Here is a 16,826-nt window from a genome sequence, read left to right on the forward strand (position 1 = left end):
CCTTTTTTTTCCTTTCTAAAAAAAAAAAAAAATGGAATAGCTATGTACATGGTGAATTTATCATAAAATCCAGACATGAAAAAAATGTATATTAACCCCTCCCTACCATGTTCTGAACTCAAATCAATAAGTTCCCGTTAGCTAATTAAAATGCTGGTCCCATGACCTGTCGTCCTATTCCTAGGTTTAGAATGTTAGGAACACTGTATCTGCTTTGAGAATGGAAGAAAGCAGGTTACACTGATGTCTTTGAAAAAAAAAGAAAAAAAAAAGAATTTGGAAAATGACTCAGACACTCCAGTTAGCTAGCTACAGTGCAGAGCTGATAAGGATATAAAGTTGGAGTTTTGGGGACCATATTTGGGCCATATGAACTGAATCAGCTAATGAGAAACCAAGTTTCATCTAGTCTGAAAAAAAATATGGAACTTGAGATAGAGAGTAGAATAATGGTTCTCATGGACTGAGAAAGGTAGTTGGGGGTTGCAGGGGGATAATAAAGAGGAGATAGTTAAAGGGTACAAAAATACAGTTAAACAAGAATAAGATCTAGTGTTAGGCAGCACATTAGGGTGACTGTAGTTAACAATAATTTATTTCATATTTCAATATAACTAAAACAGTGGAATTGGAATGTTCCTAACAGAAGGAAATGATTGATGGTAAAATATAATTTATTTTATATTTCAATATAACTAAAACAGTGTAACTGGAATGTTCCTAACAGAAGGAAATGATTGATGTTTGAGGTGATGGATACCCCAGTTACCCTGATTTGATTGTTATACATTGTGTGCTTTTATCAAAAAATCACATGTACTTCATAAAAATGTACAACTATTATGTATCCATAATTTAAAATTTTAAAAATTAAAAATTCAACAGCAGGCCAGATGTGGTGGCTCACTCCTGTTGGGAGGCTGAGGTGGGTGGGTCCGTTGAGGCTAAGGGTTTGAGACCAGCCTGGACAACACAGCAAAATCCCATCTCTACTAAAAATACAAAAATTATCCAGGCATGGTGGTATGTACCTGTAATCCTAGCTACTGGGGAGGCTGAGGCATGAGAACCACTTGAACCCGGGAGGTACAGTTTGCAGTGTGCTACAGTAGCACCACTGCACTCCAGCCTGGGCAACTGAGAAAGACTGTCTCAAAAAAAAACAGTAATGCTAAAGGTTTCCAAATTTGACACTTTAAAAAATAGGCTCCCTTAGTAGATAGTGATGGTAGTGGTCACACAACATTGTGAATGCACTTAATGTCACTGAATTGCATACTTTAAAATGGTTAAAATAGTAAATTTTGTTAATGTGTATTTTACCACAATTAAAAGAAAGACTCCCTATTATCACACTGGAGATTAAGCTAAAAGACAAATAAATAAATAAAATAGAAAGATTCCCTTAAAACTTTACAATTGATGTACTTATAGATTACATTTCTCCATTGTGCTTATAACAATCTATAATGTTATTTTTCAGATGGCTTTTTGTTGGCATATTTATATACAAGATACGTTTCATGCTCCTAAAATGTCAGAATATAGTAATATAATGAAACATTACATATGTTTTATTTTTTAGAAAGTTCTTGTTTGAATAATGTAGTTTAGGTAGCTTTTTTTTTTTTTGCACTTTGACCTTTTTTGTCAATAATGAAAATTCATTTTATTTCAGCTGAAGAAGATTCGATCACTGCTTGTTGCTGGAGCTGCGCAGTATGATTGCTTTTTTCAACATTTACGCTTGTTGGATGGAGCACTTAAACTTTCAGCTAAGGATCTTAGATCCCAGGTGGTTAGAGAAGCTTGCATTACTGTAGCGTAAGTATCATAAAAGGATAAGTGTTTTTTATGAATGAATTTAGTACTCACTGATTCAGTGCTCATTAAATCAAGTAGTAGCAAGATAGCCAAAAAAGTATATGATCCCCAAATCATTTTTATTATACGTAAGAATTCAATCGGTATGATTTTTTTTAAATTCCTTAACAGCTCTTTATAGCAACAATTTAAGGTTGGTATAAAGATATTTAAAGTATCTAAAGCCTATTGGTAGATTTTTGATCATTAACTCTACAAGTATAAGATGAAAATGAATGGGTCTGGAAACTGGCTATATTCACTTTTCTCACTACTAGTTTGGATATTAAACACTTAATTTCTGGTATTTTAGCAATTATCCTGGCTTTACAACATATGTCATTAACTTAGCAAAATCTAAACTTTAAGTTTGTAGTCTTCTACAATACAAAGATGATAGAACTTAAATTCTATTTATTACTATTTCTGATCTAAGCAGTGTTGTTGCATATGCATTCCTTTGAAGATAGGGAACACAACAGTGCCTACTACCAATATTTCTAATCAGGATTATATTAGATATTCTAGTCAGAAATGAAAAAAAGACAATATAAGGATAGCAAGAAAAGGAACAGAACTGCCATTATTAGCAGACAATATAACTATCTGCAGAAAACTGTAAGAGAATTTACAGATAAATTACTGTAATAAAGGGACTTTGGCACAGTTGCAAGATACAAGTCTTAGTATATTAAAATGATCCAGTATCTCTAACTAATAAAGAAAACCCATTATCCATACAAAAATCCATTAAAACGTAACCATGAAAAATACACTTAAAATATGACTAGCTCTCTTGCAGAAGACTGGACAATATATGTAAAACATCTGTTTCCAGATACTAGACAGCAGACAGGGCAGGAATGGAATTCTTAAAAGATACAAATAATGTTGAACAGTGTAAGTTTTGACCTGGAGGCACTATGGGGAAAGGAGGGGGAACCTAAGCCTAGCAAGGCAATCTCACTGAGGTGAGGAAACAAAGATTACAGTTTCAGAGGCTGAAGTGGTCAAAATTGTCAGTGCAGAATACTGGAGAGAAGAGGGGAGATTCACACACACACAAACACAAAGAGCTACAGAGATCTGTATATGGGAACCCATGAGTCTAGATTGCACACTAACCTGTCCATGTGAAAGGTACCACTCCCTGAGCAAGGAAAGGAACTAATGCTTGGGAGCTATAAGATAAACAGTTCCCAGAGCTCATAGGAGAAGTTTAGGATCTGACCAACCAGAATGGAAAAACCTTGGTGATCACCCAAGGCAGTCAGTAGAAACCCCAGAAAGGCCATTGCATAGGAATAGTACTAAACCACCTCTAAAGTAAGGCAGCTCTAGACTCTGCCTCTCCCAACAAGCTTGTAAAGATCAAGCTGATTCCCAAGTACATTACCTGCCTACCAGAGTAAAACTCATGCCCTTTAAAGGAAGACAACATCCAAACATATCCACACCTCCTTGCTTTTCATTTGAGGTTCCTTTTTGCCTGTGAGTTCAGACATTGGAAAACTAACATAATAGCACTAGTAAATAGGTCTGAATACGACCTCTTTGAATCAAGAACCTGAATTATTGGAGCTAACTCTATCCCAACCATGTATTTTCAATAACATATAAACATATAGAAATTAACCAGTATTGCAAGCATTGTCAACACTTTGAGTGATTACAATATCCCTCCTAAATGTTTTAACTAAAATCATACAATTAAAGGCTAATTTAGTTGTTTAACCTACACAATTGGAAAGAGAAGTCAGATGTCCTAAAGATTACCCAACTAAAATATGGTAGAATTGTATTTTTGACTGCGGATTTGGAAATCCTACTCCAAAGAAGTTAGGGAGTATGTATGACTAAAAAGGGGTGATACTGTTAGTAGAAATGGAGAACATTTTGAGGAGCATTGATTTAAGATTTTGAATTTGTTTGTAAAAATATGTTGAATTTAGGATTGATAATGGATCATCAAAATGGAAATATCTCATGGATAAATACCAAAGGTCAGAACCATCAGAGCTGATTATTTCACCTGATGTGTCCTTAGAGTTAATAAATTCTGAAATCAAATGGCTTCTTCAAGTGCTATTGCAAACAGATGAGAAAAATGCCAGACTTCAACTTTGGACTAGCCAGTTAAAAGATAGGGAAAAGAAGGGAATACATAGTATCTAGGTTTCCCTTTCTCTCTGTTTTTCTGCAATTACAACTGATTAAAATAAAAATTTCTAAGTTAATTCAGTAAAATAGTATTTAAAATTATATGGTTCTATCTGTACTTAATGTTAAACTATTAAAAAATACTTTTTGTCTTCCTTTGTAGCCACCTTTCAACAGTTTTGGGCAACAAGTTTGATCATGGCGCTGAAGCCATTGTACCTACACTTTTTAATCTGGTCCCCAATAGTGCAAAAGTCATGGCAACTTCTGGATGTGCAGCAATCAGATTTATCATTCGGGTAGGTTTGCTCTCTCCTTTTCCACTGCTGCCTTCTCCCCACTTCCCCCACCCACTTTTTCTTTCTTCTTCCTCCTTTTTCTCTCCTTTCCCCACCCCACCGCCATCTCTCAATGTACCTAAATAAGTCATTGGGTTTCTTTTTGAACCCCAAAGGCAAATTATTTTTGAATCATTTTTCTGAAAGTAAAAGCCATAGATGGTCATTATAGAACCAGAGGATTGCAAAGTAAACATGTTTGTATATGGAATATAATATACACATGCATGTACGTATGAATACATATATGTGTATAGAGTTACATATGTGTATAGTCACAAATATTACAGAAAATAATAAAAGGCAAATTTTTTATAGTAATGTGCCACCTCACAAAGTTTCAGTCAGTGATGGGCTGTGTTTACAACAGTGGTCCCATAAGATTATACTGTATTTTTACCAAAGCTTTACTACTTTTGGATATGTTCAGATATACAATACTTAACATTGTGTTACTCTTTCCTAGAGTATTCTGTACAGTTATATGCTGTACAGGTTTGTAGCCTAGGAGCAATAGGGTATAACATACAGCCTAGGTGTAGAGTAGGCTATACCATGTAGGCTTATGCAAGTACATTCTATGATGCTCATATTATGATGAAATTGCCTAATGGATTTCTCAGAATGTATCCCCATCATTAATTGAGGTATGACTGTATTTCTCTTCATTCATATCTTGAGGATGCCTGAAAGAACAGAGTTGAAAAAATAAATCTCCCCTTGAATTCTATTCCTTTGTTGCTAATCACTCTAGCCATTTAATGTGTACTTTTCTAAACTTCTATTCTGTGCCTATATAAATGTATTTGCTACACATATAGAAAATGTAAATATATATAATATATTCTTTAACTTCTTTTATATATTATTTATTTTGAGATGGGATCTTATCTGTCACTCAGACAGGAGTGCAGTGGAGCAAACTGAGTGCACTGCAACCCTGCCTCCCAGGTTCTAGCAGTTTTCCTGCCTCAGCCTCCCGAGTAGCTGGGACTAGAGGCATCCACCACCATGCCCAGCAAATTTTTTGTATTTTTAGTAGAGACAGGATTTCACCATATTGGCCTGGGCTGGTCTCGAATTCCTGGACTGAAGTGATCCGCCTGCCTCAGCCTCCTAAAGTGCTGGGATTACAGGCGTGAGCCATCGTGCCAGCCTAGCTTCTTTTTTAAACTTCATGTGCTTGGGCAGCTCTCCTTATCCATTTATGTAATTCTTTTTAATGTCTAAATTAGTCTTCGTTTAAGGATGTAGCATCAAATTATCCTCACCAGGCCAGGTGCAGTAGTTCACACCTGTAATCCCAGCAGTTTGGTAGGCCAAAGCTTTGGATGGATCATCTGAGGTCAGGAGTTCGAGACCAGCCTAACCAACATGGAGAAACCTTGTCTCTACTAAAAATACAAAATTAACCAGGTGTGGTGACACATGCCTGTAATCCCAGCTACTCGGGAGACTGAGGCAGGAGAATTGCTTGAACCCAGGAGGTGGAGGTTGCTGTGAGCCAAGATTGCATCATTGCACTCCAGCCTGGGCAACAAGAGTGAAACTCTGTCTCAAAAAATAAAAAAAAACTATCCATTATCCTCACTAGTCTCGTTCCTGCAGTCTTCTTCCTGTAGTCCTTTTTCTCCATCCCTTTACCAATATTGTCTTTTATCAGTATCTTTAAGGTTTTATAATTTAATAAGCATTATTTCATATTTTACTTTGCATTTCCTGTGTTATTAGGGACGTTAGCTATTTTTTTCCTTCTATAATTCTTCTATGGGTTGTCAGTTTTTTCTCACTTATTTCTAAGATCTTTTTTTTTTTTTTTTTTGAGACGGAGTTTCACTCTTGTTACCCAGGCTGGAGTGCAGTGGCGTGATCTCGGCTCACCGCAACCTCCACCTCCTGGGTTCAGGCAATTCTCCTGCCTCAGCCACCGGAGTAGCTAGGATTACAGGCACGCACCACTATGCCCTGCTAATTTTTTGTATTTTTAGTAGAGACAGGGTTTCACCATGTTGACCAGGATGGTCTCGATCTCTTGACCTCGTGATCCACCCGCCTCGGCCTCCCAAAGTGCTGGGATTACAGGCTTGAGCCACCACGCCCGGCCAAGATCTTTTTATATATCATAAGAATATTAATTCTGTGTTGTATGTGTTGTGGTATTTTCTACAGTCTGACATTTCTTCAAATATTACATAAGCTCCTTTGTTATATATCAGAATTTTACATTTTTATGTATTGAGACTTGTTCATTTTGTGGGTTTTATTATAGTTAAAACATTACCTTTCCCATTTCACAGTTACACAAAAATATTCAATCATTTAGAACTTCTATGATTTTTTTTCTTAGATTTAGATCGAACTGGATTTTATTTTCGTATGAAATAAAGATTTCTAACTCGGTATTTCCCCCAATACAAAACCAATTGACCCAGTAGCATGTGGTGAATTACAATGTAGCCTTTTCTTGAAATGCTGCCATTTTCATGTAATACATTTCCATAAATATGTTAAAGTCTGTTTCTTAAATGTATTTTCAGGTTCTTTGATCAGTTTCTCCTTTCCTGTTAAAAAAATTGTTTATTCCTAATACTGCCTTACCAGGAAATGTTCTTTTTCACCAATAAAATTAAAAATGCTTATTTAAAATCTTCAAAAATGATCCTTTTTTCCCCCCTGTTTTAGCTTTCTTTCTTTCTTTCTTTTTTTTAAAGATTGTAGACAACCTTAATTCAGAATTTTTGTAACAATGTTAGGAAGTATAGTGGGAATTACTGAAATCATTGTTTTATCCCTGAGGTGAGTGGCATCATATTTAACTTTAAATATGATTTTTTAATGGGTTTCTATGAATATAGTATATTAGATTTTGGAAATTTTCTACTCACATTTTGCTAAATTTTGATTGGAAATAGATGTTGAATTTTATCAGGTAACCCTTTAATATCTTTATAAATGATTATTATTGTTTTTTCATTATCCATTATACATCAGGAACTAAATTCTGCTTGGCCATTGTTCATTAAGATACTGCTAGATTAGGTTGGTTAATACTTAGTAAGATTTTGGCATTCATTTAAATGAATAAGTATTCTGTGAATTTTTTTCCAGTTTTACATATTTTGTTAATATATTGTTCTGCTATTAGAGTTTAATGGCCTTTAAGATTATCTAGTAACATTTCCAACGTTTTAGACTCTGGGCATCTTGAATCTTTAGTTTGAAATGTTGGCAGTCCTCTCGCCTCAGCCTCCCATGTAGCTGGGATTACAACTGTATCCAGCTGACTTTTTCTAATTAGAATGTTATACATTCTTTTATATTTATTTGGCAGAAGCATTATTTTGGGTTCTTCATAAACTTCAACTTAAAATTTTATTGACTAGTAAGATTATTTAATTTTTCTAATTTTTTAGTTTCTATGTATTTTTCCAACTTTTGACTCATTTTATCTTTTTAGATTTTTGTGGAATATCTTTAGACAGTTTGCATTGCTTTTTCTTTATTATTATAAGGCTTTGGATTTTCTTCTGAGTTTGACTTTGGCAGCATCTCAGTGATTTAAATTTACCACATTCTCTTTAATTTGTGTTTTCAATCATTTGTAATTTCCATTTCAACTTTGAATTGTATAATAATATTGTTTTCATTTTCAGATGGTGCTTTTGTTCTTATTGTCATTATTTTCTAATTTCATGACATTCTGATCAGGGAATTTGGTTGTATGATTTATTTTGTGGTGAATGCCTGGAAATTTTGTGTTCTAGCATGTCATCAGTTTATATAGGTAGACTGTTAGCGTTTAGAAATATAGAATTCTTTGGCAGAGAATTGAGTACTTCGCTCATCACTAAATCTAGCTTATGTTTTATTTATGTTATTCAAGTTTTTTATGGTCTCATTAAAAAAATCTTTATGTGACAAATTCTGATTCTTGTCAATTTCATTTTTCTAACAGTTCTTGTTATATGTACGTTATGTATGGTCAAGGTTTTTTACAATTATCATCTTGAAATAGTATTTTTTTCTATCTTATATTTTGTTTTCTGTTCATTGTGCTTTTTTTTTCCCTTTTTTTCTTTTGTAATTTAGAAGTTCCTTATTGTCAAGAATAAAATCCGTGTTATGCTCCCTTTAAAAAGTATACGTGTACATTTTATTCATTTCCTGTCGTTTTGTCCCTTACCCATTGAATTAAATTTAACAAAGATATTTTTATTTTTAGCAATTGTAATTAACTGTGGTTTTTTTTACTGCTTTTATTTCTGACCCATTGTTTATTGGTATATTCTCACTTCCTTTTTAAAAATTGATTCTGGGTCATTCTTGTTTTGCTTTAGTGTTTTCTCACTTTTCAATATATATATTTTTATCTTTTGAATTGACTCTTCCTTGCCAATTCAAAATATGTGGACTGAAAATTTGACTGTGGAACTTCAGGTTCACTTTCCTTTTCTTTCACAGTTGCTTTTTCTTGGTGGTGGTGTTGAGGTGGAGTCTCGCTCTGTCACCCAGACTGGAATTCAGTGGCGCCATTTCCCCTCACTGCAATCTCTGCCTCCCAGGTTCAAGCTGTTCTTCTACCTCAGCCTCTCAAGTAGCTGGGATTTCAGGCACCTGCCACCACGCCTGGCTACTTTTTGTATTTTTAGTAGAGGTGAGGTTTCACTATGTTGGTCAGGCTGGTCTGACCTCCTGGCTCACGCCTGTAATCCCAGCACTTTGGGAAGGTGAGGCAATTCTCCTGCTTCAGCCTTCCGAAGTGCTGGGATTACAGGCATGAGTCATCACATCTGGCCTGTTTTCTTAACTTTTTATTGTTGTCTCTAAAAATGAGACTATTTGATTATTTTATAGCAAAACAACCTCTACCACCACCAGACAACCTTTAGGAAGTTTTATAAGTAGTCCCTTCGTGTGAAGAGTTTCCCCGCAGCAGGTTTAGGAGTCAATTGTCTTTTACTAATACTATTCTTAAACAGTAGACAAGGATTTTTGACTGAAATGGGTTTATCTTAAATTTATGTTAATTTTTATGAATCTTTTCTTTATTTAGTACTTTTGTCTTATTTGCTCAGATCTTTTCCTGCTCTTGCTTTTGTTACACAAATTCTGAAATCCTCGATGTCATTTATCATTTTTTGAGTAACTTTTTGTCTCTGTCTTACATCTGTGTGTATTCTCAGGAAAAATTCCTTTAAATTCTACTTGTTTGAAAGTACCCATTTTGTGATTCTCAGGCTTTACTCTTTATCCTTTGTTTTCAAATTGCTCATTTTTCACAAACTTTTTTATGTTATTATACTAGCCTATCATCTCACCAATAATACAATGATTTTTAAATGTTACCTACAGTTTTTCTCTGTTTTATTTCTTAAGGGTCTGCTTCCTTAGATTGCTCTACTTAATTTCTAATTCTCTTTTTAATTTTAGAGAAGCTTTTTTTCCCCATTGTCAACTTGTAGTAATAAAGTGTAAATCTTTCTGACTTAGTGTTTGATTAAATGCTTTTTCTGTAATTGAGGTAATTTTTTACTTTCCTTTGGTACAGTTCCCCCTGAATATGATGTAGCAATCGTTAGGTCGGTTTATCTCCCCATCCTTGCCACTGTTGTGGATGTGGTTAACCCAGCATTAGGATTTTTGGGAGGTTAGAAAAGAAAGAGGAGAAATGTGGTAAATAAGACCTCCTTTATAGTTGTGGCTAGGGGATCTCCATGGGCTTTACCTCCACAATAATGTTTGGGAAATGGGCTCTTGTGAATGCTTTCGAGAGCAGGTCCACAGAGTCCTTCCATGCTGAATTGAACAGTTGACTAACAGGCATGTCAGCACACTTTCTTGCATTATTCTCATCTTCAACAGCTTCAAGTCTGTAAATGGTTTCTCTCTGTAGTAGCTGAAAAAAGGTTTTTCCTTTTATTTTGGTTGAGTTAGCTATGGCAAACACTGTTGTGCCATATCCTTCAATGAAACTTCTCCAATGCCAGGAGAATTGTTAGTAGACAGCCTTTAGCTGCCAGTCTCTTAAAGGATTATTTCAGCTAGAGAGCTGCATTTCCCAAGGTCTTGCCCCTTTCCAGTATTACCCATATCCAATGACTGATGGATGTGGAAATATAAAGGTTTGTCCATGTAGGACCAATTCAAGAGTGTTCCGAGGGAGCATTTCAGTTCTAGAGCTTTCTAAAATGGCTTTGGGCAAAGATAGCCTTGGGTTGTATCAAAGTTCCATTTCTTCCTCTGCCCATTCCACTCCTGCTTCCTTCTTCTCTTTTCCACAGGTGCTAATCCCAAGGGCACTTACAAAAAATTAATATATAATAGATGTACATATTTTGGGAGTAAATGTGATATTTTAATGCATTCATATGTTTAAAGGTCAAATTAGGGTAATTAGGAATTCATTACCTTAAATACTTACCTTTTCTTTATGCTAGGAACATTCTGATTATTCTCTTTTAGCTATTTTGAATGTACAATAGATTGTTGTTAACCATAGTCACCCTACTGATCTATTGAACACTGTATTTTGTTTGTTCTAACTCTATACCTATTAACCTCTTTTCATCCCCTACTCCCCACTATTCTTCCTAGCCTCTGATTATGACTAGCCTATTTTCTATCTTCATGAGGTCCACCTTTGTTTATCTCTCACATGAGTGAGAACATGTGATATTTGTCTTTCAAGGGCATTTCCTAACAAATATCCTGCATGCTAAACTCCATCTCATAGCCTACTTCCTAGATAACCCAGCCTGTACCATTAGCTCAGAAGGAATACAGGAGATTTAAGAAATTAAATGTATGCTTATGTTAATGTCTATTATGAACTTTTTAGTGTTTGCTTCACTAAAGAAGAGCATAATAATTACTAATAGAAATCAGAAGATTTTGTGTATTGAACTTCTACTTGAATTCTAGAGAGATATAATTCAGCCAGAATAAAGTGAAAGTTCTATTAAAATCACCATTTCATAGTCCATTCCCAGTAGTTAGGGATATAGATTCACTTAAGTACCTGCTTTGATGACATTGTAATTAACCATTTTTTACCAGCAATAGCCATGGTACTTCAGAAAATGTGGCTGCCTTAGTACTCCTTTTCTCCCAAAACTATATTGTCCAACAGTTCTTTGCAGTTACACAGTTAACTTTTCTTTGTTATGTAATATTACATCCACACCTGTCCTTTTGAAACTGTATCATCATTACTGTTACTTTAATTCGGGAAAATTTTTCAAGACTGGTCTTGATTTCTTTCAAATCTGATATCTGGTCTTTTTGTCTTCTCGTAATGTAACTAAATACTTGAATGTAAGGCAAATAGAAGAAAGGATTACGTGAAGTGCGTAGTATTTTCAACCTTTTCTAAAACATCTTTTTCAGCATACTCATGTACCCAGACTTATACCTTTAATAACAAGCAATTGCACATCAAAATCAGTTCCTGTGAGGAGGTAAGTTTAAATTTGTTTTAAATTATTATTATTATTATTTTTGGTGTAGCTCTGATACTGCATTGTTTAATTCTTGGTCTGGTGCAAGAATTGGTCATTAATTTCTTGCCTTCCAGAAAATCATAAAAAAGTGCTTTTTTTAAAAAATCATATTTTATGTAAGGGAAAAGGGATGAAGTGATTATTATGAGCACCCACTTTTCTCAGTTTTGTCATATTAAGCTTTGGTTTATTTGGGCTGCTGGTTGCCTTGGTTTTCAGAGAACAAGGAGTAGAGAGTCAGGGTCTGGGCTAGAGTCCTACAAATGCCACTGACAGTTCTACCTTAGGCAATTATTTAACTGCTCTGAATCTTAGTCCCTGCATAGGTTAGTAAAGCTAATAATGTCAACCCCATAGAACATAAGGATTAAATGAGATACACATTAGTAGAATATAACCTGGTGTTTGGAACAAGTAAATAGCCCTATCAGGTCTTTCAATTAGCGTCTATCTCTGTGTCTGTGTTTCTCTACTGTTTCTACAATTTTTAACATCACACCTGTCAACCTAAATATCAGAGAGGCCCTCTGAAAGAAAATGATATTAGTATTTATGCAGGAATGAGCATTGCAGTGGTAATATGCATAAAACAGTAAACTGTGCATATTCAGGGAGATAAAGGAAAACAAAGGTTTTTAAAGGAAAGATAAGGAGGCTTACATAATTGTTTTGAGGTACTTATCCTGGGCTACAAGGATCAGTAATAACGGTGAAGCCAAGTTGAGGTTGGGCAGGCACTTGCTGGGTAGATGTCCTTGCAAAAGTTTTTTTTTTTTTTTTTTTTTTTTTGTAAGGTTGCAATAGCCTTTGTGAAAGGTTGTGTTTTTTTGGAGTCTTTGGTGATAGCTCTTGTTATCAGTCATTTATGCATGGGAGCGCTCCCTTAATGGCCTTCCTCAGCTCTGTTTGTTGTGTGTGTGTGTGTGTGTGTGTGTTTTAACACAAGTGACTTCATTTTGATTCTGGCAACTTTCCACACCACTGTAACCAACAATAATAAAGACAGGAGAAACAAGATTTGTATACTTGGTGTTTATAAAGAATTCTACATTTTTTTTTTTTTTTTTGAGCCGGAGTCTTGCTTTGTCATCAGGCTGGAGTGCAGTGGCACAGTCTCGGCTCACTGCAACCTCCACCTCCTGGGTTCAAGCGATTCTTCTGCCTCAGCCTCCCGAGTAGCTGGGACCACAGGCGTGTGTCACCATGCCCGGCTACTTTTTGTATTTTTAGTAGAGATGGGGTTTCACCATGGCCAGGATGGTCTTGACCTCGTGATCCGCCCGCCTCAGCCTCCCAAAGTGCTGGGATTACAGGCATGAGCCACTGCACCCGGCAAATTCTACCTTTTTAAATTAGATAAATATATTTAATTAAATACTTTGTTAGGAAGAAGCTGAATTAGACATTGTTATTTTAAGTGGTTAGAGTTTTGATAATAGTTGTTCAGTCGTATGTCTTGTGTCAGGGGTCAGCAAACAACAGCTTACATGTAAAATGTGGCCAACAGTCTGGTTTTCTACAGCCTACATACTAAGGGTGTTTTTTGCATTTTTAAAGGGTGGTTAAAAAAATGCGGGGTTGTAGGGGGAAGAATACGAGACAGAAACTGTATGTGGTCCACAAAGCTTAAAATATTTACTGTCCAACCCTTTACAGAACAGGTTAACCAACCCCTGTCTTAAACTGAGGAAAATAGTAATTGGAGAAATAAGAATGTGACAGAAGACAAAGTCAGAAAACGTATTATAGAATTGCCTTAAAAATGGGGAGCAATCCTTTAACTGTAGGGACAGTGAGTGGAGTATAACGTAAGCAGAAATATAAAGCTATGCCATATATTGCAGAGCCATCAGTTAGTCCCCTGAGGCTAGAACATATGATAAGTGGAAGGTTTCAATGGGAAAAGAGGCTGGTTGAGGGCTGAGGAGTAGCTGAGATCATAGTGTGGAGGGCTTTGAATGTTATGAGGAGGAATTTTGACATTATTTCATAGATAGTAGGAATCTTTGACAGTTGTAGATTTTTAGTGAGGAGGTGATGTCCAAGCCTAGTTTTTACTCCAGCTATGAAAGTGATTGAAAAGAAACAGTGAAAAGCATTGTTTAATTAGGTAGGAGTTGTTATAATTCATAGAAGAGAGAAACAGAGTCTGGACCAGAACTGTGTCGAACTGTGTTGATAATTGATTCAAGGCGGTTTTATTTAATTAACAAATTCAAAATATATTTCGTGTGTAGAAATGAGACTTGATAATTGGATATAGATGAGGAGGGTAGTGTCAAGTGCTTCATACTGTGAGCTCTGGAGTCAGAATGCCAGGGTTTAAGTCCTAGCTCTATCACTTTGAGCAAGTTAATTTAACCTCTCCATTTCTCATTTCCTAATCTGTAATTCGTGAGCTGTAAGAGAAGATTTGAAAGGGTAAGAATTAATTACTGTTTTCTATGTAGTGTTTGAGTTGACATTCACTGCCTATGTGGAGATATCCATAAACTAGTTTGAACTTTGATTTAACTGCTGAAGTGACAGACCAATGCTGGAGATGTAGGACTAGATGTGATAATTATATCTTATAGGCAGAACTAAGGGTACAGATGATGTTGCCCCAGTAGAAAGACTATAAAAAGATAAGTGGGCTAATATTGGCACCAACCAGGTGAGCATCTGTTTAAAGGAAGTGGAGGAAAAAATGTTAATAAAAGAAGAAATACAGGATAGAGCTGTGTCATCAAATACCAAGGAAGTAGAGGAGCTCAAGTACGAGACAGTTGAAGAAACTGAGAAATAGAGGACTTAGGAGAAAATGTACACAAACTTTATGTAAAGTCATATACATACATATTGAAGGAAACAGTATAAAAATGAAAGATCCAGATTGCTGTGCCTTTCTTAATCACCACTGTATATCTTCAGTGTCAAGTGTATAGATATTTAATAAATATTTTTAAATTAATAAGTGAAACTAGTTAAATTTTTTTTATTTTTTATTTTTTTGAGACAGGTTCTCACTCTGTTCCCTAGGCATTATCTTGGCTCACTGCAACCTCCACCTCCTGGTTTTAAGCGATTCTCCCACCTCAACCTCCCGAGTAGCTGGGAGTACAGGCGCGTGCCACACGCTCAGCTAGTTTTTGTGTTTTTAATAGAGACAGGGTTTCACCATGTTGACCAGGGTGTTCTTGAACTCCTGGCCTCAAGTGGTTCACCCACTTCAGCCTTCCAAAGTGCTGAGATTACAGGTGTGAACCATCATGCCCAGCCTTAAGTTTTATATTTGACAAACATTTTAAGTTAAAATTATAAGGAACTCTTAAAACCTTTTTGAGCTGTTTAGCATAGCAATAATTGCATCTACTTGGGAGGCTTGAGGCAGGAGAATTGATTGAACCCGGGAGGCAGAGGTTGTGGTGAGCTGAGATGGCGCTTTGTACTTCAGCCTGGTCAACAAGAGCGAAACTCCGTCTGAAAAAAAAAAAACAAAAACCAAGATATCTAAAAATCATGTCTTATGCTTAAATTTGGGGGGGCAACGTGTAGTAGTATAAATATATTCCTCAATACAGCGTTTAGTTATCATTTAACTTTTATTTTTCAGACGTTCATTTGAATTTTTAGATTTATTGTTACAGGAGTGGCAGACTCATTCATTGGAAAGGTATGCATTGCCTCTTCCTTCCTCCACCTTCCCTCCCCATTGTCACTAGTTCTTTACAAGTTGACGGTATTGGTTTTATGTTATTTCTCATTTTGTTTCAAAGGTTGTTTGTACTGGTTTTCCTTTAAAGCTGTGGTGTATTGTGCCCCTCTTAATCATTAGAGCTATGAATTGTATGATTTTCTTCTTTGTGAAATGGGCAAGGGTTTCTCAAATAGAATGGATTATATAAGATTCTCCAAGTTGAATTGGGCAAAAGTTTTTAAATGTATCTCTAGTCATATCATATAAGTTTCCTGAGGTGCAGTCAATCATGTAATGAATGATTTAAGATGGAAGGAGCTTCCTTTCAGAGGAAAGAGATTTTTAAAAAGATATTTTTGGGAAGTTTCTCCACGCCAGCTGTTAGATGTCATTGGTCAGGTATATACTGGGCAATGTCTAATGTAACTCTAAGATGAAGGAGAGGAAAATATGGGCAACTGATTGGTTACTGGCTATTTGCATGGCTATATTTCTCATTAGTTTCAAGTTTGAAGCTTGGGAGATACAGTGCTAATTTTGCATTTTCTTGAAAATTCTTGACTTCTTAAAGCTCATTTTTAAAAAATTGAATTTGTTGTTTAATGTAGGCATAAGAAAATTTCAAGTTTTTTTGTGTTCTTTTGTGGCAGTTATTCAAATTTGGTCAGATCACAACTGATCACACTTAGCAAATAATTTCTACAGTAGTGGTTTAGTGAGGAACCACACAGAAGATTCTTTTTTCTCTAATTTATTAAAAGTTTAAAATTTAGGTACTATATATTTATACACTCTCTGAATTCCATATAAAATAATTACTTTTTGATTTATAGTGATTGGATTGTCAGAAGGAAACCATACATGAATAAAACATGTGGGCCAGATAATTAGAAAATCTTATGGTCTTAGATTTATTACTGTGTACTAATTAATTTATTTTTATTTACCTCACCTACCCCCTTTGTGATTAATATGTAGCATATAGGCAGTAAGTATCATTTGTGGTGAAACATGCAGCTTTATCATAACTCTAAAGATGTATTTATTTTACAGGCATGCAGCCGTCTTGGTTGAAACTATTAAAAAGGGAATTCATGATGCTGATGCTGAGGCCAGAGTGGAGGCAAGAAAGTAAGTCGGTGTAGTATACTTTTGTGACAATTTAATCTGTGTTTTTTTTTTTTTTAAACAAAATGTATTGGGAGAATGAAAATATCAGAAGTGCCTAAGTAAGTATTTTATTTAACTAGCTCTCCAGTAAAATTAAGATTGTTTTTTCTCCATTAA

The 16,826-nt window shown here is 35.3% G+C and overlaps 1 protein-coding gene across 50 annotated transcripts in view; it reads left to right on the forward strand.

Moving 5' to 3' along the window:
* CLASP2 (cytoplasmic linker associated protein 2) overlaps positions 1 to 16,826 on the forward strand; it is a 239,241-nt gene that overhangs the window by 96,468 nt on the left and 125,947 nt on the right. For all 50 annotated transcript variants that reach the window (XM_021666448.2, XM_021666452.2, XM_064378526.1 and 47 more), the window contains 5 exons: positions 1,679 to 1,824; positions 4,187 to 4,322; positions 11,748 to 11,818; positions 15,456 to 15,515; positions 16,593 to 16,670. In XM_021666448.2, the coding sequence (XP_021522123.1) occupies positions 1,679 to 1,824; positions 4,187 to 4,322; positions 11,748 to 11,818; positions 15,456 to 15,515; positions 16,593 to 16,670 (491 nt within the window). The remainder of the gene's footprint in view (positions 1 to 1,678; positions 1,825 to 4,186; positions 4,323 to 11,747; positions 11,819 to 15,455; positions 15,516 to 16,592; positions 16,671 to 16,826) is intronic.

This window comes from Aotus nancymaae, unplaced genomic scaffold (genome assembly GCF_030222135.1).
Source record: "Aotus nancymaae isolate 86718 unplaced genomic scaffold, 86718_ANA_hifiasm-v0.15.2.pri h1tg000019l, whole genome shotgun sequence".
Lineage (NCBI taxonomy): Eukaryota > Metazoa > Chordata > Mammalia > Primates > Aotidae > Aotus > Aotus nancymaae.